At 32.6% G+C, this 27,943-nt stretch overlaps 2 protein-coding genes and 1 non-coding gene across 4 annotated transcripts; 2 read left to right on the top strand and 1 right to left on the bottom strand.

Moving 5' to 3' along the window:
- Positions 1–2,948: 2,948 nt before the first annotated feature.
- TRNAL-AAG (transfer RNA leucine (anticodon AAG)) lies at positions 2,949–3,029 on the top strand. The gene has a single exon. It is a non-coding gene; the product is annotated as a tRNA-Leu (tRNA).
- A 56-nt stretch (positions 3,030–3,085) lies between these two features.
- LOC126703241 (uncharacterized) lies at positions 3,086–6,518 on the top strand. Of its 2 annotated transcripts, none has more exons than XR_007647977.1 (9): positions 3,086–3,420; positions 3,515–3,590; positions 4,069–4,108; positions 4,413–4,471; positions 4,550–4,587; positions 4,718–4,781; positions 5,001–5,054; positions 5,908–6,005; positions 6,309–6,518. XR_007647977.1 is itself a non-coding variant. In XM_050402195.1 (9 exons), exons 1-9 carry the CDS (start codon positions 3,242–3,244, stop codon positions 6,363–6,365), a joined length of 669 nt encoding a protein of 222 aa, XP_050258152.1. In that variant the 5' UTR covers positions 3,088–3,241; the 3' UTR covers positions 6,366–6,518. The 2 variants fall into 2 exon arrangements, 1 of the variants encoding a protein (XP_050258152.1); XM_050402195.1 differs by having other exon boundaries at positions 3,088–3,420; positions 5,904–6,005.
- A 470-nt stretch (positions 6,519–6,988) lies between these two features.
- LOC126702165 (ubiquitin-like modifier-activating enzyme 5) lies at positions 6,989–14,398 on the bottom strand. The gene is made up of 14 exons (XM_050400823.1): positions 14,147–14,398; positions 12,961–13,029; positions 12,752–12,865; positions 11,623–11,751; positions 11,274–11,342; positions 10,187–10,339; positions 10,055–10,091; positions 9,491–9,573; positions 9,130–9,204; positions 8,816–8,890; positions 8,561–8,647; positions 8,339–8,454; positions 7,971–8,017; positions 6,989–7,386 (listed from the first exon to the last, which is right to left on the bottom strand). The coding sequence occupies exons 1-14, from the start codon at positions 14,234–14,236 to the stop codon at positions 7,250–7,252; spliced, it is 1,281 nt and encodes a 426-aa protein (XP_050256780.1). The 5' UTR covers positions 14,237–14,398; the 3' UTR covers positions 6,989–7,249.
- Between the last annotated feature and the right edge of the window lie 13,545 nt (positions 14,399–27,943).

The following is a 27,943-nucleotide window of genomic DNA, read 5'->3' as shown; positions in this document are numbered from 1 at the left end:
TAAGGAAAGCAGAGAAGTCAAAAAGGAAGAGCCCTGAATTCTAATATTTTTCCTCTATTTATGGAGATTGGGATGCTTAAAAAAATAAGCTGGATGAGATCAGATACAAATTGGAACACGTCCTTATTTCTAAAAATCCGAAAAAGATAAATTTTATCTCAATTAGGAGGTTCCTGGGTTGAGCCACACATTTGGGCCAATCGGCACTCCAAGAGTGCCAACAAACCCTCTTGGGTGGCAAGCCCGTGTTTGAGTTTTGGATTGATTTGGACTCCTTTTTAAAGGATTTTTGAGTTGGAAATTGCACATAGACGCGTTTTTAATCTGTGTTCTAAAAATTAATCTGTTTTTTCTTAACATTCAGGTCTTTAAAGTAATAATTATTTTATAAATAATTATTCCGAAAAAAACTTAATTATCCACAACTTCTTTGTTATTTGATTATCCACTTTATTCTCATGCAAGCAGGCTTATTTTTGACACTAACCAACAACCAATCACAAAATTGTTTAACCAATCAGAATTAATTTAAATTAATCATGCGTGGTCGGTTTCATCCAGACAAAATGTATGCAGACCACAAAAACTTGATCATATGATATCTTTCAATCTGACGGTCCGATTTAGGAATCGGACATATCGTTGCGACCGTTAGAATCTCAAGATAATTTTTATAATATGCAATGAATGAATTAATGCATGTAATGCAACTCTAAAATTTGGGTATATGAATGATTATTCCGTCCATCTTCCAAGATTAAATTATGAGTGCAAAATCGAGTGTCTATAGTAAGTAATATGTGACTAGTGTTAATACATGCACCTATTTTTTTTTTTTCTCTTTATTCAGAATCACTATAAGAAACAAAATATAATAATATATGATGATTCTTAGAAAATCAGTAGACTGGATGGCACGGATTTTGATGACTTTGAGGGCCTGAAAAAAAAGAAACGAAAGATTAGAGGGGATCGGGGGTAGACCGGTCACAAACCCTTCGATGATAAAGTTAGTCTTTCCTTCTAAAATAGGGAATTCCAAACTTGTGGGGATTGTTTTTGGAGAAAACTTACCCTTTTTTGGTCGGAGATTCGTGCTTTTATAGGTTCAGGAAACGGTTATCTATTGAATAACTTCCCCTACCTTCATGGAGTCCGAAAAGTCTAGAGTACACCTTCATAACTGTCATGGAGGTTGTCTTTTATGCACCTTTTTTCTGTAACTGTCGATGAGCTTGTCTTAAGTATTGAAGGACGGAAGGTCGTCCTAAACCTGTAGAATGGACGCGAAGGACTCGTCCAAAAGCCACTATGGACGAGCATGTCAAGGACGAGAAACTCGTTTTCTGTCACTTCTTCTCTGGACGACCACTATGGACGAATATGGAGTTGGCTGATTCTTAGACAGCATTAATATACAAAAGACAAAATTTTGCTAAAAACTTAGTTGTAGTCTAAAGTTATAACTTCCCTTAAAAAAATTAATATTGATACATATTTTAAAAATCTAACCGTTGGATTGTATGTTTTTTTACGTTCTTAACATACATGTCAAATTTTATGTCAATTAGATACTATTTACTACATGATCTATAAACTTTTTTTTTTTTTTTGGCATAATTTAAGACTACAAAAACTTATGATTTAAACAACTAATAGATGACATAACTATTAATCTTTGATTTTCTGAAAATTTTGCAAGTATGGAGAATATAAGAAGAAAGTGTAATTCAATAGATTGTTTTTCAACTCATTTAAGGTTGCTATTAAACCTAAGAAAATGAGATAGTTTTATAGAAAATAATTTATGAAAAATTACAAATTTTATAGAAAACATTATCACTAAAACAAAAAGAGTGTTAAGCTACAACCAAGTTTATACTTTATAGCCAAACTTTGTCCATATAAATATAAGAAATACTACATCTACAACATTTTTACTTCACAACACTTTCATGACAAATCTTAAGTGATAGGTTATTATTAGTTATAAGTTCAAATTGGAACCAATAACAACTTATCACATATGATTTGTTAAAAGTTTTGTGATGTAACATTTCTCTATAAAGATATGTCAAGATTTATTTTAGAATAATTCTAGTGTCTGTTTGGCATGATTAATTTTGCCAACTTAATTATTTTACTATTCAGCTTATTTTTGCTACTATTCATGATCTTACTGCACTTTTTGGTATTATTCATGAGTCTCACTATACTATTTCAGCTAACTTTTACCTTTATCTCCAATACTTTCAGCAAAAAAATTTCAATTTCAGCAAAATAAATGGATCCCAAACAAACCCCTAGTGTGTGTTTGGCAAAAATTATTTTTACCAATTTATTTTACTATTCAGCTTATTTTTGCTACTATTCATGAGCCTCACTATACTTTTTGGTATTATTTATGGGTCTCACTGTACTATTTCAGCTAAGTTTTATCTTTATCTACAGTACTTTTAATAAAAAAATTTCAGTTTCAGCAAAATAAGCGGATCCCAAACACACCATTAGTATTAAAAAAAAAAAAAAAAAAAAACACACACACATACAACTTTTACCACAATTATTTTATGTGGCAGACTGTAGTTAAGGAGAAGGTAGTTAGTATCAAATGATATCATGTTAGTGATATCAAAATCTAATAAGTATAAGACATGTCAGCAAAAAATAAATAACTCACTAACAAATGAAAGACATGTGTTAATCGATAGTTATTTTTACACACATGTCTCACATTTATTGAATTTTGATACGGTATTATTTGATACAAAATACCTTTTTGTAGTTTGGTTGCCTATCACTTTCACAGAGACATACAATTTTTTCTGCACTACTCACACTCTGCCATATTAAGAAGTTGTGAAAAATGTTGTGGTTTATACTTTTCATTTATTTTAATTAATATTCAGACATAGATAAAATTGGTTTTGAAAAAACCCGCCAACCTCGTGGAGATGGCCGAGTTGGTCTAAGGCGCCAGATTAAGGTTCTGGTCCGAAAGGGCGTGGGTTCAAATCCCACTCTCCACACTTTCCCTTTTTACTATTTTCCTTCCAAAATTTAAATCATTAAAAAATTATTTAACTTTAGGGTTTATTGGCGCGCGTTTTCCATTTTATTTTCCCGCTACTTTTTCTTAGAAGCCAAACACAGAAGCAGAAAGCTCAACCTAAAGCAAAAATTTTCTCGGCAAAAATTGACCTCCCAAAACAAAGTCTTTCTACTATTCAATTCGAACTCAATGAACTCTCGGGAGCTCGCTCTGGTCTCTACGGCCACCGTGTTCGGCGCTTTAGCCTCTGCTTTTGCTCTCCGTTTCTTCCTAAACCCTAAAAAGAAGCACTTTCCCAAAACTCACAACGGCGTCGTTTCCGCCAATTGCTCTCCTCCCAACCCATTTGATCCCTCCAAACGCAAAGAGTCAGTTTTTATTTTTTAGTTATTACTTATTCATTATTTTGGGTATTGGCTAATTTTTGTGTTCTTTGTGTGGGTTTGAATTTGTTGGGTTCAGATATTTGTCATGGGATGATTATTTTATGGCAATTGCGTTTTTATCAGCTGAAAGATCCAAAGACCCTAACAGGCAGGTCATACATTTAAATCTCTTATTAGTTAGCTCTGTGCTTATTTTGTAATTAAAAAGAGTATAGTAAATTAATTATCTTTATTCAATTTTGTGAAACAAAGAAAGTATTGGAGGAGAAATTTGAGTAAATTACACTAACCTCGCTTGAGGGTTCGGGGAAATATCAAAAACCCACTTAAGGTATTGATTTATATAACAAATACCTCGATTGAGCATTTAGTTGCCATCATGAATTGAGTTAAAATATATGTATTGTTTAAATTAATTTTTATTAAAATAACATACTAATCAGGCTGGTTATATGATAAGAAAGACCAGAAAAAATAAAATAATAGTAACATCAGGGGGCTAAGTTCCATTTTCTAATTTACTCCTAAAATTTTATTATGTTTTGAATTGAAATGCATGATTTTGCATCTGATGCGGGTGTTTTGGTAGTTTACTTGTTCTAATATGAGATTATTTATTTGGTGATCCAGGTTGGTGCATGCTTAGTGAGTCAAAATGGTATAATTCTTGGTAAGTTGTTAAAGATGGCATTTGAAGATTTTTCGTGTAAGATCTTATCTAAAATGGTGTGCCTTGTTTACATTTGCTATGAATGAGAGCCTTCTAAAAGGTCCCAAAAGAAAAAGAGTAAAAAAAAAAGTGGGATCATTTAAAAAACACGAAGCAATGATTGTGGTGAATGATATAAACCTTTGGTAAGCCATCACACTATCCATTTTGTCATATGGGTTCTGCTATTTGTGAGTTTGAAAATTACAGTGAAAGTCATGTACAGCATGTTGAATGAGGGTTGTGTTCTATGTTCTTTGTTCAGGGATTGGCTATAATGGATTTCCTAGAGGCTGTTCTGATGACAGGCTTCCTTGGGCAAAGGTTAGCATTTTATAATGAATAAATTCCTCTTATTGTCAAGTAGTAGCTAGTAGTAATATCTGCCCTCTTACGTTCCAGAAATCCAAAAGCGGGGATCCTTTAGAGACAAAGTATCCGTAAGTATTATGATCTCATAAGACCACGGGATTGTATCAGCAAATGCTTTGTACTAAGTTGAAATCTTTACCAAGTTATTCTATATCTTAGCTTGGATTTTTTTTCAGCCCCTTAAATTGTCTATTGCAGTTATGTTTGTCATGCTGAAGTCAATGCTATCCTAAACACAAATCACGCTTCTGCCGCTGGGCAGGTTTGCTTCAGGCATTTCATATTTTAGTTTCACTCATTGTCCCCTCTATTAATTTCTTTGAATTCTTCTTTTTTTCATCATCTCTCTCATTCTCGTGTAAATATCTTTAAAAATGTAAGTAATTGGCAATGATACTTGCTTTTTTTTTTTTTTTTCCCCTTCCCCCCCAGTGATCCTATTACTTTAGTGAAAGTGGCCTCTTATTTTTTGTCTTTGCAGAGGCTTTATGTGACCATGTTCCCTTGCAATGAATGTGCCAAAATAATCATTCAGGTATGGTTACTTATCAAAAAAAAAAAAATCATTCAGGTATGGTTTTTCTGTCCTTTTTCTATGTATACAAAGGTATAATAAGTATAACTGTTTGAGGTTTTAAATTCCCTCATTCAATAATGCTAATATTTCCCTCAAGAATTTGATCCATGGTTAAGGGGCTTGCTGGGAGAATGCTGTGTTCATTCCTTTTCTTGTCAGCGAACTTAAGTTTAGGTCTAACTAAACACCCCTTATTGCTAAAGCATGAACTTTTCCATTCTCTCACCTAGTTTATGCACAGGTTGTACCTTATCTGCAAGACATGATACAAACTATGGGATTAAGTCCTCTTAAATAAATCACAAGAGCCTTTGATGTGCACCATTTACTCAAACAATAGCAATTGCACTCACAACCTGAACTCCGGACTGGTGAAACCACAACAAATTTAGATAAAATCTATAATTGACAGCGTCAGGTTAGCAACTCACAAGTCTCACATAAACAACAACTGTTGAACATTTCAACATACTTACCTGATAAGAAGAGTGATATTTAAAGTTACTAGTAATGGGACAAAGTCAAAATGCCTTTCATATTGGCTATTGCAGTGTAATGTTTTGAGTCCGGAAACTGCCTTTGCAGTTTGTAGAGTCCCATTGGAGTTTTTGATAGGATCCTTAAAGACTCTATCCAAAAATAGTAACAACCTATTACTGGCATGTAGGTCATAGCCTTCTAGGTGATACTTGCTTCATAATTATCAGGATCTATCCCAACATATCGACTTTGTGCATTTGTTTCCATCTCATCTGCTCATTTCGTAGTTAGTTGCTTAATAAATCTAATTCATCTTCTTTCTTGCAGGCAGGTGTGTCTGAAGTTATATATTTTGTAGAGAAGAGGTTAAGTGATTCCAACATTGCATATATTGCATCTCAGAAACTACTATCAATGGCTGGTGTAAAAGTAAGCCTTCCTCTTTTCTTGTATAGATCTTTCTAAACTCTGAATTTGAATACTTGAAAAGACAAGGACTGCGCTTGTTTTGGCTTAAGAATACCCTCATTGATTCAATTTTGTTGATTTTTGCAAAAGTTGGCCCCTACCTTAATCTGTAGTTAACTCTCAAGTCTTTTATGGTAAAAACTAAAAGTGCTGTGTGCTGGATATGCATGTGTGCAATGTCCATGTAGTATACATGTTAAATATCTTGGAGAGTTAAACTTTTCCAACTAACATTTTAATACGAGACTTCTTTGTAAATTGCAGGTAAGGAAACATCAGCCACATATGAATCAAATTTTAATCAGGTTTGAGGAGCCCTAGATTTCACATTTCAGATCGAACCGAAGTTACTTGTATTGCATGTTCTTAGTAAACTGAACATTTAAGTTTGTTGCTCACTGAAGCAATATTGTATCATATTAGCTCCTCGTTTTCAACTGTTCTGATTATTATTATTATTGTGGCTTTCTTGCATATCCTGCGTGTTCAATAAGTACTATCTTGAAAGTTGAAACATGATGACTACGTAGGAGTTATAGTAGCAAATAGGGAAGACATCAAAATACTTTTGAATATCTCCTAAACAAACGATTTTCAAAATAGCCAAAAACCTTTTGTGCGTCTATATATATATATTTATTCTAAACAAGCAGGAAGGGTTATCATAGGCATGGGATTATTGGGCGGCCTGCAGTCACAGAATGAAGCCAGTTTTCTTTTTATCTTTGGTAAAGTTGATGGAACTATCATAGCCTAATGCAGATATAAATAGTGCTGCTCTTTTTGTTTTTCCTTTTTGCTGAATAATAGACAGTGCTGCACTCGATTTATCATCAACTACTCTCGTTGTCTTTACACTCTTCGCGCCCCCCCGCCCCCCCCCCCCCCCCCCCCCCCCACCCCGGTTTTTTCAAAAAAGAGAGGAAAAACAGAATCCACTGCAGTAGTGCAAAAGGGAAACCCATTTATCATGTTAAAGTCTCTATCCTTTTTCTTAATTCAAAGGATCTGATGCTTGATTTGAAGATGTATAACATCTAAACTTGTACAGATGAATTCCCAAAAGGAGAGGAAGTAACCCCAAACAACCCCCTCTCCAAAGGAAGACAAAAAAAAATCACAAATCATGTTACAAAAATGGAGTCAATTAATATCTTTAACTTGGTAAAGAAATTAGCATGGTGGGTGGGGAACTGTTGGGGGTATCAAGAATTGAGAGCTTCAAGTTGCCTCCTAAGATCTTCTAAGTCATCATTAGACGTAAGTGGAGCTTCAGAAGTCGGCAGTTCTTGAGCCTTGTCTGCACTTGGGAGCTCTCGGACAAGACCTTCCGGGAGAGTATCTGAAGTGAAAGGCCACATAAGAGAAAATAATTGACATAAACAAACAAGCATGCTTTAGTTGGCTGCTAGCATGACATAAATATCTAAATCCTGATACAATTTCTAGGCATATAGTATTTTAAACTCCCACCTGGGGTGGCTCTCTTTTCCATGTCTGTAAATGAAAGAATAGCTAAATAGAATGAAATAAACTATGATGAGCAGAGAGGCGAAATAAAATGGTAGAAGCATAGCAAGATATATACTACGTAAGGGATTGGAATCCCACGTAAGGGACAACGTCTCTTAAAGCAAATGACCAACGTGTGAAGAGTGTTTAGCAATTTAGTGAAATGCAAATACACAATCTGTGAAGCAAAGCAATGCCATTTTGGTGCGTGCTTTCCTGACATAGATGCAGAACACAGCCCCTCAAACAATCAGTGAATGTAATCAGAATAGAAGGGGTCATCTATGTGGGAGCTTGATTCACATTGAACAAGAACTTTGTGAAGAACTAATGTAATCCATATTAAATAGAAACTTAAGCAAATTTGAACCACAAGGCTATCTAAATAAGTTAAAGAGTAAAATGATAAATTACCAGAACTAGCTGCATCCATGCCATCCAGCCCACTATCATCAACGACACTGAAAGATCAACAGAGAAGATTTCAATAAACTTTGACTACTACGACTCAATAAGACATGGTAATCAATATATGCTTCACAAAGGGAATCAGCAATTTGGCATTATTAATGCGTGACATCTGATAATAATTACCAATATGCTTTGATGGCAAGTATAATCAGTATCAAGAGTTCAAACGACAGTTACATTTAAGGCATCAACCTTTTCCTTTAAAATCCATGTAACCCAGTAACCCTCTTTTTTCCCCCCTCATCTAAGCATTATTAATCTTTTTTCACCCACAATTAAGACCAAATAGAAACCAATTTCAAGAGAAGCACCTTATGCTCCATTCATTGTCAGCATGAAGTGGGCATTCTGGAACCAACAAAGCTTCAGCTTCCATCTTTGCTTTAAGTGCAACATCCCTAGCTGGCTTTGCAACAATGTAGTCTTTCTGCACAGAACATATCATTTCCTCAAAAGGGAAGCTAATAACCTGACATTGGTATATTTCACGAGATGAACTTTGGTGAACCAAGGCTAGAAATTAATCTTATCACCTGTCGTTCTAGACAAGCTACATTTGAACACTGAGGGTTTGGCTTCATTTCCATGGTTGGGAAATAGTCTTTAAGAGAATTATATCCCTGGAGGAAAGCAAAACCAAGGCAGGAGATCAGTACATCACTGTTGATTTCCAACAAAAGTAGGCAGTGACCTTAACCTAGAGCAGCTTGCCTCAGCTATGCAAGTCAACATCACATGCCTATGAGCATGTGTGTGTGTGTAAGAGAGGAGCAAATGTAAAGACTTACCAAGTATGGGGAAACCTGTCCAAAATTTAGCAAGAATTTAAGGGTGTTCTGGACAAGAAGCCCAGCAACAACTCCCTACAAAACCAAATAAAACATGCTGAGCTAAGGAAATATAGCAGTAAAAATAGTTACGTACGCAAAGCACGCTACAGTGCAGAGTATATTTACAACCCAGTCGACCACTAAAAAATTACAAAATATCTCTACTTGAAGAAGTACAGGGGAAATAAATACCCAAGAAGAGCAGTTGAAAGAATGTGAGTAAGAATTTTATTCTCTTTTGATAGGTAAATAGTGGGAAAGAAAAGCTTTACCATGGTGGTAGGTAAAGATGCAGCACAAACACCTTCACGCTTCAGTGTCCGTTCATCTATTCCAGATGCCACAACCTAAAGCACAAAAAGGGAAAGCACAAATCCCTTCACACTTCCATTATAAAAGTGTCCATTCATAGAAGAAACTAATTTTATTTATATTGAAAGGTAAGACAAAGGAAGATGTTTATAAAGAATAAAGAACATAATCCTTTAATGTCAAAGTCACCTACTATATAAAACCATCCTTAGAAATATACAAATACACATTCAAATGGGAATACTTTACATAACAACATCATACATAGCAAATTGAGAACCATGCACTCTCATCCAAATTTACATAAATGAAAGAACATACCAAAGGAGGTGCACATGCAAAACAGGCTGTTTCACCAGGTATCAACAACTGAATATGACCTGAAACAGCATCCTCAGATACACCTGCACAAATGTACGTTTTAAATTTCCTTATAAAGTACATCAATGTGCATCTAAAAATACAAAACTTGCAATCTTGCAATAGCGCATAGATCTTGGTTTTAAAATGCACCCCACTCAATATGGCTGATGATGTAAACACACAGTTTTTACATCTAATAGACGTGGGTAAGCTTGTCTACATGTATAATACATGGTAGACACCTTTTTTTTGGCTAAGCAGATACTATACACATGCACGTGTAAGTATCCAGATATGGAATTTGTTCAGAACTAAACAATGAATGGAACAGGCAAGCAAATTGTCAACCATATAAAATTTACACTGGGTGAAAATGCCAGCTAGAGAGAATTGAAATGTAAGCATAACATAGACCCACATCAAAAAATTTCACATTAAACGTATGCATGTACTGATAAATATATGGTTCAAGGGTTCTGTCACCGCTAAGGAAAAATTAAATAGAGGAACTCTCATGCTTACCTGACTCCATCCATGTCTGATTCATTTCATTGCAAGCCTGTATAACCATTTATAAAGTTAGATATGAAATTGAGAGAGAGAAACAATGAATTTCAAACATTTAACAGGAAACTAGTGTTAAAGTCTGATTACCTGATTAACAGCCATCCTTGCTTCATAATTATCCACACAGCTTAAGACCAAATCCACTCCACTACCTTCTTTATTTGGGCGAAATGACTTGTTTTTCAAACTTGACACAAACGTTTCAAAACCTTGTACTGTGGTGATGTTCATTGTATAGCTCTAAACACAGGATGACTGATCAGCATAAGGGAAACACTAATAAACACATTAATGAGATTTAGCCATGTCAAACTACAAAAGTAACCATAAATAAATAAATGTAATTGCATCTCTTCACTTCTCCAAAATTTGATCTAGTCTTTCCATGTAAGTTCTATTACTTCTTTGTCTTATGTAACAATATAGAATTTATAAATGAAAGGAAAATACTGAAGACGAGTAATTAAAGACCACATAACAAGGTGATGGGTTAGAAAAGTGGCATTTTTATGTTGAATCATATTTCTTGGTTTTGCAGGCTCCTAAACAAGGAGCTGTTTTAAATGTAAGAGATGACAAGAACTGCTATTTACTCGATTTAACACAGACACAGACATGGCCTACTCATAAAGTCATACTAATTTTGGGATATAGACTTGGAATTAAGAATTAAGAGCTGCTTATAGTTTGACTGTTCAGTCCCCAGTCATCAAGCATGTGTAACCTACATGCTAATTCGTTATTTTTATTTTTCTGTTCTTTAATGCTGTTGTTGCATTTGTTTTGGTTTTGTCCTAGGTTGATAATAGATGTGTTCCAAGCCATGAGTTCATGATAAAGTCAATGAGCTCTAACTCAAATGACACATCCCCACTTTGTAACAACAAGGTGGAGGGTAAGGTCATAGATTTACAATCCACCAGGTGCATATGTAATTTACATATGCACCCATGAGTTCATAATAAAACCTTAATTATGGGGTTCTATAAATTAGACAGGTTAAGGATGGCCTATTTGTAAGTAGATAGTCAAGTCCATAGGTTAATTCAAGGATCACATGCTAGCAAAAAAAAAAAAGGACCAATTCCTCAAAAAATGCAGATAAAGAATTCTAGATAACAACTTCACACACGTAATTAAGTCATAAGGTAACTAAATCCTGTAAAGTGTTTACCTCAAGGATGACATCAGGATTTATGTCTGAGAGGGTCTGTACAGCAGCATCTGTCTTTGTCATATTAACCTGAAAAGACAAATTGCATTACATCCATTATTAGCGGGATTAAATGCTCATTTAGTAGGAACTTTCTTATGCTAGAGAGTTATAATTATTCTTGGTTTGTATAACAAATAGGAAGACTGAAGCAGCATCTTCACAACAGTCAATAAAGAGAGAAAGGCGTGTGCTATTATCTAAAATCATTGCCACTTAACTCTTGAACTATAAAAATCCAAAAAGAAGAAACTCTACGATAAAATTTTAAAAAAATGGAATCAATAATGAGAATTATGCAGACAAATACCTGTTCTGGACGAAAGAATAACCTATTCATGTTTGCTAACTCCACTTTGTCATAATCATATAACAAAAGGCGACCTATGCCACACCTTGTTAGCATCTCAGCTGCAACACTCCCTACACCACCTATTCCCTGTGACCTCAAGAGAATGACAAATGAAAGAAAATCAGAGCAACCCAACTAAATGTCTTGATTATTGTAAGGTATGTACATGTTACATATTTTAAACAAGTATATAAATTGGAGAACTCCTGAAAGAGGCCCAGGAACAACTTGACTGAACCAGACATAGTTTTGTTGTTGCCACTCTAAAGCTTTCTGCCAATTAGAGTAAATAACAAGAAAAAAAATCACCCAGTGGGCCGCACTGCTATTACTGGAAGAGGGTAAATGAAACCAGTAATTTAGATTGAATTCATATACATGCAAGCTCGAAAATAACCTCCATATTAAATTTTACACCCAAATTACAATACCAAACAGTTAGGTTGGGCTCCTAACATTCTAATGGAATATTAGTATGCTTTATCCATATAAAAATCTGAATGAAATAAGATATTTTAAGTCACACATAAATCCATGGCCGACCCAACCAAATCTGTCGAGGATCCATAGCTGACCCTAAATTTTGGGACTAAGGCTTTGTTAATGTTGTTGATGTCACACATAAATCTAAGCAAGTGGCATCCCAAATACAGAGAAGCAAGCCACTATCTATCATTCAAAACATGCCAAAGACTAGTTCTATTAAGTATCTCATACTTTTGCTGCAAAAGTATGAGTGTTTTGCAATAACAATTTCAGGATTCAGTTTTAAATACTAACAGAAAAATTACATGCAGGATTTGCAACTTTCCTTTCTTTTTGTGTAAGTCAGTGAAGTAGATCAAGAAAATCCAACAGTATTAAGTTGATACAACATAAGTAATGGCGGGTTTTTGGGTGTCCAAAATCCCAATTTCTCAATTAGTTTTTTAGGTAACCAAATAATGCCTAAAATTATTCCCTAGGAAATACACACAAATCAATTCACATGTGCAAACATATGCATATCATAAAAAGGTGTGTTCTAGTCAATAGACACTCATTCTATGGCAACAAAAGAAACAATGAAAGGAGACTATGTACATACAACAATGGCAACCGAGAACTCTCGTATTCTTTCATAGTTCTCCACAATACCCATCCTTTGAAGAGCCATTAGCCTACTATAAGGATTGCTATCTACAACCTCTGCACTCATATCCTGCAGCCATGGCAATTACTTTGTGAGTCAGTAATGTAATCAGGCATAACACAATAACAAAACAAAAAAAATAGTACAATACAGAAGACAGATACCTTGACTTTTAAACGCCGAGCAGGTCCTGACTTTTCCAGACTTGTAAGTTGTTCTACTCGCAGCCGTAACTACAAAATGTAACTTGTGAGTTATATTCTTTGAAAAGGGCTTGTACACATTATTATGTGTCTTTCCCTTTTCCTTTTCTAATAAAATTTTTACTTACCAAAAAAAAGTCAAAGCTACAAAACACACTTAAAGAAATCATGACTATGCAATTGTAGCAACAAAATAAATTGATAAATCACAACCAAGGTTTTAAATGTCACAAAAGTGTCAAGAAAAAGGGTTCTCCTTCATAACAAAATACTGTTCATAGAACAACATGCTCAAACTTTGAGGCAAACTCAGTCCTGGACAAGTTTTGAAGTTCGAAAATAAATTATATCAAGTTTCAAAATTTCAAATTTTCCATCTTTCTGAAACTCAATAAAGCCTTAAAAAAATCATCAATTTTTCCCTAATTAACACAAGCTAATGTACTTAAAAAAAAAAAAAAAAAAAAAAAAAAAAAAAAGCTTTTACTTTCTTGTTAGAGATAGTGACTCATATTCTGAATTGGAAGTACGAGCAGAGCGAAGCTTCTCATAGTGAAGATTTTTTTTCCGCTCACTCCTATGATTGTAGGTACACTGCCGAACCACGTAAAAATATCTGTATTGATTCTCACCCTTTGCTCTTCAAGATCCGAAATTTACAACATCTCCTTTTGCATAATTTTATCAGCAACCAAAAAAGAATCTACATTGATAGTTTAGGCCTCATTTTTCACAGCCCAAATCATATAGTATAATTGGATTTCTTTTAAAAACTAAAATAATGTTTCAGTTCACACACTAATACTAATAGTACCATTACTAGCGATCATCGCTTACATTTCTTACATCAACAGGACTAGGTCCAAAATTCGAATTCAAACCAATTATATCTTATTCAAGCTAGTCCAAACTGAATATACAAAATCCAGAATTCAAGCTCCACCCCAAAAATTCAACATAAAATCCAGAATTCAAGCTAAGTCCGCAAAAAACTAACATTCATCAATGCTAATATACATAAATACATACATGTATAAAATGGAAAATTCAAGCTAGGTAACGCAAAATTTAACAATGATCAAGGCTCATATACATACATACATACATACATGCATACATAGGAATAGCTATGAATTTGGAAAAATACCTTATCGATTGAAGCACGATGAGAAGGATCAGGAAGCGATTGCTTGAGCGATTCGAGATCATGCAGCATCTCTTTCAGTTCTACCTCCATTGCTTCTCTCTCTCTCTCTCTCTGTGTGGAGCTTTTCGATCTGTAATTCTGTATCGGTGTGTGAATCTGAGAACTCTGATATATAAATCACCGTGTCTGAGAACTCTGATATAAAAATTGGTTTTCCTTCTTCGCACTTTTGCGGTATTGAATTTGAGAGTTATTTTATTTTATTCTTCTTGTCTGAATATTCTAATTTTTTGGGCTGTTTTTATTTTAAGGCCCAATGTATTGGTAGCTTGGCTGGGATTACAGATAATTGAGTAGAATTTTGAGCCTACCAGTAATTGGGCTGAAAATAAATTATGGACCCAGTAGACTGAATAAGACTGAATAAGACCGAAGTAGACTGAATAAGACTGAATCAACCTAATAGGACCTAATAAGACTAAATTGGACCGAATAAAACTGAAGTGGATTGAATAGGACAGAAGTGGACCGAATAAGAACAAAGTGGACATAATGGGCTAGAACCGAAGCGGACCGAATAGAACCAACGTGGACCGAATAGAACTAAGGTGGAGAGAATGGACCGCATAAAACCGAAGTGGACCGAATATGACCAAAGTGGAGAAAATAGACCGAGGTAGACCAAATAAGAAATAATAAGACCAAAGTGGACTATCATTTTTTTAAAATTTAAATTTATAAATATTAGTATTTAGACACCTAAAGTATTATTTTTATATGTATTTCCTAAGAAATATAAAAAGTATTATCAAAGGGTTTGAATTTTATGCTACTCTACTTTATTTTACATATATGTTATGTGCATGACTCCAGGGCAAAGTGTCGTGCACAGACTTATTGGCTCAAAAAAAAAAAAATTTATTATTTGAATAGGAGGACCCATCCTAATGTCCAACTCATGAGTATATAAATTCATATATTATCTCTTTCCTTTTTCTATACGGGACTCAAAGGTTTTTATCACTTTAATACAACATTCAAGTGGATTGTGAACATGTTATACTCATTCACTCAATATTTTTCTAACATGGTATAATTATAAGTGAAAATAGATATTGAAAACAATTGTTATTGGGGAAGAGTGGAGATGAATAACAAGTGATACGACTCTTGGAGGGATAGATTTAGATGCCTTAATTGGCAAGATAATAATTATAGTATAATAATACCTTGTAGTACTTGTGGGTGGCTCATCACTAAGCTTATTATAAAAGGAGAGAAAGGATTGAAAGTTTGAAAAATCCCTTTGAAAAAGTTTTACTGTGAGTCTAAGACAAGGATGGGCAGTCAACCTGGGCAAGGAAAAAAAGCACAGTACAGGTGTACAACTTGTGCTAATGACTAATTTTTCATGATATACCAATGACCCTACTTACTTACATTCATGATGATCGAGCTAACTTTGCCTACTTTTCCCCTCAAAAAAAACTTTGCCTACTTAAAATCATTGCCTTCAAATAAAAGGCACATAGATATGATCCGATTGCAATTGTTATTATATACACGTGAATATATATATATACACACACACATTCACAGCACAAAGTATTTTTTTTTTTTTTTGAGAGAATTCATAGCACAAGTAACAACAAGATATTATTAGAATGTTGACTAATTATAAGTTTATTGTATTATTATTAGGTTCTCCTCTTAAGATTCAGCCATATGACTTCTTTTTTCATGAGATGGAAATGAATTTTAAGTTAAGTATAGCTACATGGCTGAATCTTAAAAAGAGGACTTAATGAACAACACCTAAATATTGTACCTAAGTTTTGACCTATTATTATTACGTTTTCTATTTTTTTTTTAGAAGATTAATTATAGTGAAACTCTTTGAATCTTTATAGATTTTTTATTTTTATAATGAAAAGTAGTGAATTGGTTACGTTAAATAGCTGATTGTTCTAAAAGTTTAAATTATAAGAATATAACAAATTTAATCATTTAACTGCATACTTCTAACGTGTTAATGGAAGAAATGACTAGAAGTTAAACCTTCCACCTTGGAATTGGATGCATAAAAAAGCATTGTAATCTTAATTTTGCTTTGAGATTAAGATTTAATATACTAAATCTATGAGAAATTATTTGTAATAGACAAAGAATCTAGAATTAAAATTAAAAAAAAAATCAAATTTTTTTATGAATAATAATAATAATAATAATAATAATAATAATAATCCAATTGTGCTGATGATTAATGGATATGCTTCTTAATTTTGCATTTGGTAACTTTCAAATCTTATCCCAAAATTTTTCCCAATAATCCAATTGGGCTGATGAATGGATATGCTTCTTAATTTTGCGTTTGGTAACTTTCAAATCTTATCCCAAAATTTTTTCCAATTGGGCTGATGGATGGATATGCTTCTTAATTTTGCGTTTGGTAACTTTCAAATCTTATCCCAAAAAATTTTCTCTTTCTACATCACTAATCTATTTTTCTAAAATTAGGGTAGAGCCCAGTAGCCCACAAGTAAAGAAAAATTCAGATCCCACAATCATTTTCAATCACAACTTGCACAAAGGTCCCAGCTTTGCAATATTCACACAGAGAACAAAGAGATTGATACGCCACCCACCATTCCAAGAAGAATATAACAGGCTCACATAATTTCGTCAACCCTACATGTCCATGTCAATGTCTGTATATATAAAATACTCCTTAATTCAGTACATTCTATTATTTTTTTAAATCATATCTTAATTTTGATAATTTTGATAACTTAAGTGTGATATTTTCTAGAACTCATAGATATTATAGGTCCGTTTGGATACAACTTATTTTTGCTGAAACTGAAAACTGAAAACATTATAGCAAAATAATTTTTAAATATGTGAATAGTACCGTGAGACTCATTTTTAATATTTGTTTTATAAATAAAGTGACTGTGGGTTCCATGAACGATGCAGGAACAGTGCGTGAACAGTGTTAAACAGTACGGGAACAGTGAATTTTGTCCCCTCTGAAACGTGTGCAGCAAAAAAAAAAAAAAAAAAAACAAAAAAAGGGAGAAAAACGCAAACGCAAAACTCAAAGGTGGATCCAAACCCACACTATATTTGTTACCAATGATTAGGAATATTAGAACAAATCACAACGATTTTTTTATTTTTTTATTTAAATACGATATGATTTATAGATACGATAAGATTTGATCTCATTAAATGAAGACTTTTATTGGTTAAGATAATTAGAAGTTACATTATAAAGATATTTCAGTTGATTTTCACTTGACAAAAATGTCAAAAAATTGGTAATGATTTGATTGCTTTTAGAGTACGTGCTTTAATATGATTCAAGAGATTCCTAGTGCTCCATTCTATTTCTATATCTTGTACAACATTCAAGGATAGAATTTGATGATTTTTCTTGCTTGGATCCTGTCCCGGAAACTTGTATGAGGTCAAAAACAACTTTGTCTGAAATTCCAATCTTGGAAATGAAAATTCTTAACTTTATCCAAGTGATCGCTATATTATCCTCACTATTCTTCTTTCTTTACTAGACGTTTTGTCAAAATATTTTTCCATTTTTTAAAAAATATTTTTCATTTTAATTTGTAGAAGTTTTATTTAGTCAATATATAGAAACTAAGTATAGGGATTCCAATGGGAAAATGACGCTCTCCATTTCACTTAGGAAGTCCATTTTATAATTAAATTTGTATTTTTTTTTTAATATAACACTATATAATTTCAATTTTAAATGATGTGTTGTGGATACCCTTTACACGACAAAAAAATATTGTTATTTGCAACGAAACTTTTTCGATGACTACAAAAAGCCGTCAGAAAAACTAGCTTTTCTGACGGCAAGTTTCTTTCGTTAATAATTGCTCGTCAAATATTAAAACATTTGTGACGGCAAAATGAATCTGTCGAAAATGCCTATTATTTTTGTCAAAAATATGGATTGTTATTTGAGATGACGAAGGGAAAAGTATAGGGACACACATTGCCACAACTTGCACATGTGTTAAGTGGTGATTAGATACTGATAGTGGATAAATGTGTAAATAATATAATCTAATTAGTAGTGATAGTTAGTTAGTTACACACTTTGTATACGAGATACACAGCTGAAATGATGTTTTGAAACATGATTTTAATTAGATTGTGTCCTACAGTGTATAACTTAGCGTGTGCAACAATAATTAGTATAATCTAATTACAAGTTAACACATGTGCAAGTTATGATAGTGTTTGGTTTAAAGGTGTGCCCTAGAAGCAATGACAGAGCCATTCATGGACATTAGGGGGAATACGCCCCAATAAAAAAAATACTAATATATCTATATTATCTATAGGAGGATTCCTTTCTTTAGACTGGACTTTTATGTGGTTCAAAAATACCCCTAAATTTTATGTTTAACAAGAAAAAATCTTGAGAACAACTCGGTAAAAAATTATGAGAAATGATATGTCTACAACATTTTTACAACAAATCCTAAGTGGCAGGTTGTTACTGATTGTTATTGTTAAGGCAAAAAAATAATCGTAGTGTTAGTTTCAAATTTGAACCAATAACAACTAACCACCTGTGATTTGTTGTAAAAATGTTGTAGACGTAGCATCTCTAAAAAATTATCTCCAACTCCACTTAAAATGCCTATAAAATAGGACATCCTCCTACTAATCCATGTTTTCAAAACAAACTTATCCCAAATTTAAAAATAAAAAATAAAAATTATGACACTAGATCCAAAAAAATAAAAATAAAGGCCTCATCGCACACGCAAAGCGCGTGTGATGAGACTAGTATGTAAATATTAATTTTAGCAATTTGATTAAATAAAATTACACTTGGCCACCCCATAACAATATCACTAATCTTTTAAAAAGGCCATAGAAAAAATGATAGATTTAAAATCTAAAACAAAATTAACTAGCCAAAAAAAAATTAGACCAACAACAAAAATTACAAATAGCAATGCTAAAAAAAAAAAACTTAATAAACCAATTTTACCAAAACAAATAACCCGGCTCAATAGCAATCTCTTTTTTATTTTTTTAGTCCTTACCCATTAGCAACACACGCAAGACACAAAAAAAAGTCAAAAAGGAGGAAGAAAAAAACCTAAGCAGCAAACCTAGAGAAGAGAAGAGAGGAAAAGAGAAATTTACACAACTAAATCAGGGATAGATTGGCCGATTGGGAGAGGTAGAGCCGCACGTAGCCAGCAGCAAATAAGGTAGAGCCGCCCAGGCCTAGTGTATCTCTCTCACACTCTCTCTCTCTCTCATAATAACAAGGGGCCAAAGAACATGGTCCTAAAAGTTAAAAACATAACAAATCTCAACAATTCAAAAATCCCAAGTAGGTCATAAAATATTAAATTGACTTCAAAAGAAAAAAAAATCATTCTTGAAAGTCCAAAATAATAATAAATAGTCCAAAGTTTGGCCCAAACCTTTAGCTCCGGCTCCATCCATGCCTATAAGAATTGAAAAAGAGAGAAACCCTTGTCTATTCCCGTGAGCCATTTCATGTTGATTTAACCTATACAAGCAGCTCATTATTTCTAGACTGATAGCGTGGTGGAAAATTATGGTAGAAACGACCTTAACGTGCACACGAAGATAGGACCTAGTCCTTCCAATCAAATTCTGTCTTGTTTAAAGTGTCCCACATAGCTGGCCCATCCACACATTGTTCCTGCATGCTTCAGCATGAGAAGCAAGTGCACCATATTATTACTTTTAAATGAAAAGCAATCAGTGATTTCCTTCATGCATATATGGGGTCTCAACTCTCTCATTAGGAGAGCTATCATTGTTACACAAAAAGTGGCCCATGACTAGTTTCCACAGAGACCTTGTCAACATTTGTAGCTTTCCTGGTTTGATTATCTCCATCAACAACCGCGGACAGGTGCTTGAACCAGTTCAGATAAACCTTAAACTAAACAGATAGCATTACTTGAAAGTTATTGTGATAAAATCTTATGTGGTGAGCACGCTAGCTATCTTTCTTCTTCTTATTTGTTTTTTTTTTTTTTTTGCTGCTTCTTTCGAGTTTTCACATTCAAGCTTAGGAGAGCTATCATTGTAACACAAAAAGTGGCCCATGAGCCATGACTAGTTTCCACAGAGCCCTTGTCAACATTTCTAGCTTTCCTGGTTTGATTATCTCTATCAACAACCGCGGAAAGGTGCTTGAACCAGTTCAGAAAAACCTTAAACTAAGCAGATAGCATTACCTGAAATTATTGTGATAAATCTTATGTGGTGAGCACGCTAGCTACCTTTCTTCTTCTTATTTTTTTTTTTTTGCTGCTTCTTTCGAGTTTTCACATTCAAGCTTGCATGTGGAAGTCATGATTATTAGTACTGTAATCATGCCCCTGAGGAGTAATCACATGTACGCATCCGATAGCTACCATACACTGTTGTTTTGGATGTCGGCATACCCACTTCTCTCTCTTGTACGTGTGCGGCGCAAGCTTGTGTATTACAAACAAAACAAAAAAAGATTCTCTCTCATTTCATCTATTAACGATTTTTTTTTTAATCTAACAATGTAACGAATGTCACCTCATTTAAAATTATAATTAAAATGGTGGTTTATATATCTTTAAATTTGATGGCGGGGCCATGTTGAAGAGTGCATGGCCCCCCAAATTTTGAACTTATTTTCAATTTCATATATATGTGTGTATAAAAATATGAATTTGGCCTTCTCAAATTTTAATATTGAAAATTTGCTAGCTTTGTTGCTATTTAAATTTGTAATATTTAATCTAATTAAAACATGAAATGAATCAATTTATGTAAATGATTTTTTTTTTTTTTTCAATTCTGAAATTTTGGGGTTTTATTTGAGTCTTACATTAGTTAAGAATGTACTTCTACTCATAGTTATAAAAACCGTACCAAACCATTAGTTAAATCTTGAAAATTGTGAACCAAAGTATTATCTGGAATAGTTTGGTATAAAATACTGAATATGCAATATAACTCATTATTAAATTGGATAAACCGACGAATTGCACGGGTTAATCCTTTTCCCCTGCGAATAAAACCAAAAAAATATTGATTGGACTACATAAAACACAAGCGGCTAATATCATAACAATAACACTAGATTGATTTTAATCATCAGTTGTATTTGAAGATTTAAATAATTTTGTTATGCTTTAGGGTTTAATGATTAAGCTAAAAATTTATTTAAAATTTTTATAAGATATGCTGTTTCAAGACTTTTGGACTATATAACTTGCTTATTGAATGATTTATGTGAATGATGTATTTATTTTTTTTATAATCTCTAACCTTACGTCATATGATGTAATTTTTATTATTATAATTTATTAATTTACCTAAGTGGAATATTTTTATTTTATTTTAGTTTATTTTTATAATTATAAAATATATTATTTAATTAATTAATAAACATACAATTCAATCAATGAACTATTAGTTGAACTAATGAACTAGTGAACTAATTCTTCAGCCAGGTCAATTTCCGGTGTGGTTTTTATAACTAAGTTTTTATTATTGTTGACTTCTTTTGGTATCTTAATTTTGAAATAGGATTTTTATTTATTTATTTATGTTGAAATAGGATCTAATTAATTTGAAACTTGAGTTTTATCCCTATTACACGTATATCTTGTCCCACATCTTGTTTCTTAATTTCTGTACTTATTTCAGTACTGTTTGTTGCCGTCCTATTGATTTCTTCTTTTTCTAGACCTTTGTTATTGGGGTTAGGATAATGATGTGGGGGTAATTTAATTACCATCATCAGTAAAGTTAAAAAAAACATAAGCATCTATGTAGTGTAGGGTTTATCAATCACTACAAATAAAAGTCATTTTCATGCATGCTTCCCTAAGTACCAAGTTCAATAAGTTTGTGACCCCTTTTGCATTATTGATTTGCTTAGTCTGACTAAGAAATTAAACAGGAAAAAAGTGACAATCATTCATATTTTTCTATTGAGGTGCAACTGTACAAGTTAGTTAGGGACCGACCAATCCCTAATTAATTCTTATGTCTTAAAAAAAAATATGCTTCTCATGATTCAACCTTCTCCTATGATACATCAGGGCCATTCCAATTTCCGTGCTTACTGCCTCACCAAAACCAGAAATTTTATGATTTATTTTTTTTTTGAGGTAAAGAAATTTTATGATTTATTTCATTGCAGAAAATGGATTGTCAAATTGTCATAAATTCACAATGTTCCAAGGCAAGTGGGTTCCATACTCCTATATGACTATATTCACTGATATTAAATGAATGTGTGTAAGAGTATATATAACTTTTTTATTTGATAGTGAAGTTTATCACTGTCACTGATTTTAAGACTTTCAAAGCTGAGGTAAAAACATTTTATTTTGTGGATTACTTGTAGGAGAGAAGGTGAAATTTTAAAGGCATAAAGCTCGTCGGTCATGATTCATGAATCAAAGAATATGGTGCCTCAAAGGATATAGTTGACTTGGAAATGCAATATATTAATAAGGTACAATATAATATCAGAAGGAAATTAATGCAATTCACCCACTAGGAACTTCTAGGACTCTCTAGCATATCAACCTTATTTTGTGGAGAATTTGTGTCGGTGCAACAAAACCATGCATGCTCATATAATATTCATACTCTGTGGTATATGCTGGTCTTTGTAAAAAGAAATCTCTGTCAATCGAAAACAAGCAATTGTCTCTAGTAGACTTTGTGAGCATATTCTTGAAATCATACTAACAAACAATCTTTTTAATTGCCTCTTCAGATAAGTATTCCCGACATGGCTACATCGATCCTACCAATTCAAAATTGAACAAATTTTGTTAAATATTACTTATTAGCACCCAAGTTCTCTTATTTTGGAAGGACTCGTTAGCTAAAGTTCTAAACATGTGGTTTAGTTGAACCCAAATTGTAGAGATGAAATTAAGTTTTAATCTTGCAAATTAATGAAATTATTACCTTGATATAGGATAAAAATATGAAGGAAAATATCTTTTTTTCCCATCTCAGCCCCCCCCCCCCCCCCAAAAAAAAAAACACACACACACATTTTCCCCTTTTATTTTTGTTTTTGGGTTATTTCAATTCACTTAATGATGATTGTTTCAAATTAACGAGTCAAATTGAAGACAACAATATATTTATTTTTTATGTAAACAATACCCAATTCCTAGACTTCTAAAAGACTTTATCGATCAAGCTAATTAGAACTTACCATCGAATTTAGAGTTAGTTCTTACGTATGAGTGTATAACTAATGCGTAGCTATATATCAAAAAAAAAAAAAAAAGTAATGAGTGATAATAATATTAATAAATTAATAACTAATGCCTAGCCGAAAGGCCCGAAATTAATGCCATGCCTTTTTCTTAGGTGGCTTCTTTTTCCTCCTTTATATGAGCAATCACTATAGCAACAACAGCAAAAAAAAAAAAAAAAAAAAAAAAAAATAGTTTCTACGTGGTGTTTATTCAATTGCTAGAAGGTCTTTACAACAATCAAGTAGTGTGTGGGGCAATTGAGAAAGCAAAAAAAAAACCTTGCGCGTTGCCACATAGCGAATCCACTTCTCCAGTTCTAACCACTGTGGCACTTCCCATGGGTATATACTGTATAATATTATCCAACCCTCGATGTTTTCGTTGAAATTAACTTGAAACACCAGGAGGTGTTTCAGGTGAACAACAATTCTTTACAGCATGAAAATTGCTTCACTTAAATGCTTTCAGGTGAACAACGATTCTTTATAGCATGAAAATTGCTTCACTTAAATGCTTTACCAACTACAAGTAACATAATTAAAAATCTTGCAGCTCAATTAACTATTTTTAGTGTTTTAACAGAGACATTCAGAATTCAAATTTCTCTGACCCAACTAAATCCCTCAAGCTTTCAATAGTCTATACCAAAAAAACAAGTGCTCCATTTCATGCTTTATCAATTACAATATATTATGTGTGTTTTAACTAATCAAAAATTAAAGAAATGTGTGAGAAACTGCGATGTATTTTTCATCAAATTAGACTATTTTGAGCCCCCTGATTAAGGCATTATTCTCCCTGTACCATATACATATTAATTAATAGACTAGTGGTCTTTAGTAGTCTTCAATATCACTTTCGCTGCTAGAAAAATTAATTGAGAAATGCTTAGGTGTCTCACAGCCATCTGTCTCTTAAATTTTGGTGTGCTCCACGCAACTAATTGACACCGTACATTATTTTTTTTTTACACTATCATATATAATTGATGATAATTCAGTTAAAAATTTTAATATCCCTAAACATCACTCCCATTAGCAATAGCATACTCAAGAAGATTCTTGTGACTCACATGATTATCTTCTTTTTTAGAAGTATCAAAGTTCAAATCTTCATCCTCCATTGTTGTAATTATCGAGCTACAAAAATAAAAAATAAAATAAAAATCCAAGCATGTTACAAATGATTTGTTGGCTAATTATGATTAACATGTCAAATGAAACCTCGAACTATTCTTTGACACATGTCTTTGGCACTCCTAATTTTTAAGTGTAAAAGGCCTAATAAATTAGGAATTAGATGAAGAGAGACCATTTCAAAATTAAGATTTTATTTATTAAATATAACTATGTGCAGAATGTTAGATTCATAATTTTAATCCGAACAATGAAATAAATCTGTTTTAAATATAGATAATCTTTCTTGACTCGTTAACTTTTCCTTGACAAACAGAGTTTAAATTTAAGAGAAATACTACTAGTGACTGAAAAAATGATGTCAGTAGTGGACTCAAAATATAACTCGTAAAAATTTGCCACTTAAGATTTGTTATGAAAGCATTACGGACGTAGTAATACTCAAAGTTTAATTACTCACTACTGTAAATGCTTCATGCCATTGATTACTTGTGGCTGTTTTCTTCACTATTATATATAATTGATGATAATTCAGTTAAAATTTTTAATATCCCTAAACATCACTCCTATTAGCAATAGCATACTCAAGAAGAGTCTTGTGACTCACATGATTATCTTCTTTTTTAGAAGTATCAAAGTTCAAATCTTCATCCTCCATTGTTGTAATTATTGAGTTACAAAAATAAAAATCCAAGCATGTTACAAATGATTTGTTGGCTAATTATGATTAACATGTCAAATGAAACCTCGAACTATTCTTTGACGCGCACTCCTAGTTTTTAAGTGTAAAAGGCCTAATAAATTAGGAATTAGATGAAGAGAGACCATTTCACGATTAAGATTTTATTTCTTGAATATGACTATGTGTAGAATGTTAGATTCATAATTTGGTCCGAACAACGAAATAGATATGTTTTAAACATAGATAATCTTTCTTGACTCGTTAACTTTTTCCTAACAAACAGTGCTAAAATTTAAAAGAAATACTAGATTTATAACGCTTTTACAATATTTTCACAACAAATTTTAGATGACAAATTATTACTGGTGACTGAAAAAATGATGTTAGTAGCGGTCCCAGATTATAATCTATAAAAATTTGCCACCTATGATTTGTTATGAAAGCGTTACGAACATAATAGGACTCAAAGTTTAATTACTCACTACTAAAAATGCTTCACGCCATTGATTACTTGTGGCTGTTTTCTGCACAATCTTAAATTCATTTTGGGCTGGTATTAATTAGATGAAAGAAACCATAAACAAAGGTAAAGCAAAAATGTTTAAAAGATGGCCGTGGTATAAGGCAGTTAATGCCGCAATCGTTTGCTACCAAACAAAAGGGGATTCATTTTGTTTTTTGTAATTATGAGTTATAACAATAATAAAAATAAAATAAAAATCCAAGCATGTTACAAATGATTTGTTGGCTAATTATGGTTAACATGTCAAATGAAACCTCGAACTATTCTTTGATACATGTCTTTGGCACTCCTAATTTCCAAGTGCAAAAGGTCTAATAAATTAGGAATTAGATGAAGAGAGACCATTTCATGATTAAGATTTTATTTTTTAAATATGACTATGTGCAGAATGTTAGATTCATAATTTTAATCTGAACAACGAAATAGATCTATTTTAAACATAGAAAATCTTTCTTGACTCATTAACTTTTCCTTGACAAATAGTGCTAAAATTTAAGAGAAATACTAGATTTATAACGCTTTTACAATATTTTTACAACAAATTTTAGATCTAGTGACTGCAAAATGATGTTAGTAATGGTCCCAGCTAATAATTTGTAAAAAATCGTCACCTAAGATTTATTATGAAAGTGTTACCGATGTAGTAGTACTCAAAGTTTAATTACTCACTACTGTAAATGCTTCACGCCATTGATTACTTGTGGCTGTTTTCTGCACAATCTTAAATTCAATTTGGGCCGGTATTAATTAGATGAAAGAAACCATAAACAAAGGTAAAGCAAAAATGTTTAAAAGATGGCCGTGGTATAAGGCAGTAAATGCCACAATCGTTTCCTACCAAACAAAAGGGGATTCATTTTGTTTTTGGTGACAAGGGAGAGAAACTAAAGATTTGTGTTCCACCAACTCCACATCTTCCAACCTTATCCAACCTCACATTTCTCTTCCATATCCAATTCAAAACATGTGTTTCCATTATTTTAAATATGTCCCCACCACATAAATATCTAGGTTAACTTGATTTACAAAAAGTTTTAAGCTAGCTCTGTCAACTTGCACACTATGCGTAAAGATCTAGTATGAAAGTAAGTTTTATAAGAGATGAGGAACTAGGAAGCCATGCCATATCCATCATTGTTACCTAAACTCCAAAGTCACAGTGCATTTAGAAAATTGTATTGTGGCCTTCCGTGCAATCAAGTGCATGTGGGAATCACGTGGGACGCGTGATTGTTGACTAGAAATAAAATTTTGGGTAAAATACAGTTCACACCTCGGCTCTGAGGTCTAGGTTAATATCAATTAAATTTAAGATTTTTTAAAATAGTCCAATTTAGACTCTAGTCACGGTGAAAAAGAGGAAAAACGAGTAATGGTTTAAGGACTAAATTAGTCAATTTTGAGAAGTCTTGAACTTGGTTGGTGTTAGCTCAAATCTTAAGGGTATTAACTATATTTTACCCTAAATTTTAACCATGTAAACTACCTCGACCCTGAAAGACATAAGTACTTGATTAGAAGAAGAATGTATCTTATATATTGAATATTATATCATTTATATGTACCATCTTTTTGACATTATGTATAATTCATGTGATTATGGGACTTGTGTATATTATGAAAGTGATGATGCATATATTCGATTTATAAAATAAATATTAATTATACAATTATTCAAACAAACCATTGGCGGACTAAAACAGCACTAACAAGTAACATTAGATCGATGGATGCTTTTTTCTCAAAAAATAAGACCAATGGATGCGTATTGAAGATATAACACAATCTTAAAACTTGAAATATAAGTACTATCAGACTTACAATTTGGGAGATTTGGCTTTTCCGTCACTCTTGGAGACGGCACCAAGATTATTTTAGTCAAACAACACGTTTATCATGGGTTTTTAAATTTTAACCCTATATAGTGCTCCAAGTAAAACAAATACAATATGATGACACTTTGGACTTCTGTTGTCTTAATTTCGCAGCTAGAGTGTTTAGACTGTTAGATAGAGTAGCTACCACTATTAAGTTCAATTATATATAGTGATTATAATTATACTATAGTTACTAGGAAATATGTAGGCAACCTCAAGTCCTCTGTTACAATATTATATCTCTACTCAAAGGGATGAAATTATTATTATTATTATT

The sequence above is a fragment of the Quercus robur genome, chromosome 10 (assembly GCF_932294415.1).
Source record: "Quercus robur chromosome 10, dhQueRobu3.1, whole genome shotgun sequence".
Lineage (NCBI taxonomy): Eukaryota > Viridiplantae > Streptophyta > Magnoliopsida > Fagales > Fagaceae > Quercus > Quercus robur.
The sequence above is the reverse complement of the archived record's forward strand: the minus strand, read 5'-3'. Positions and strand labels throughout refer to the sequence as shown.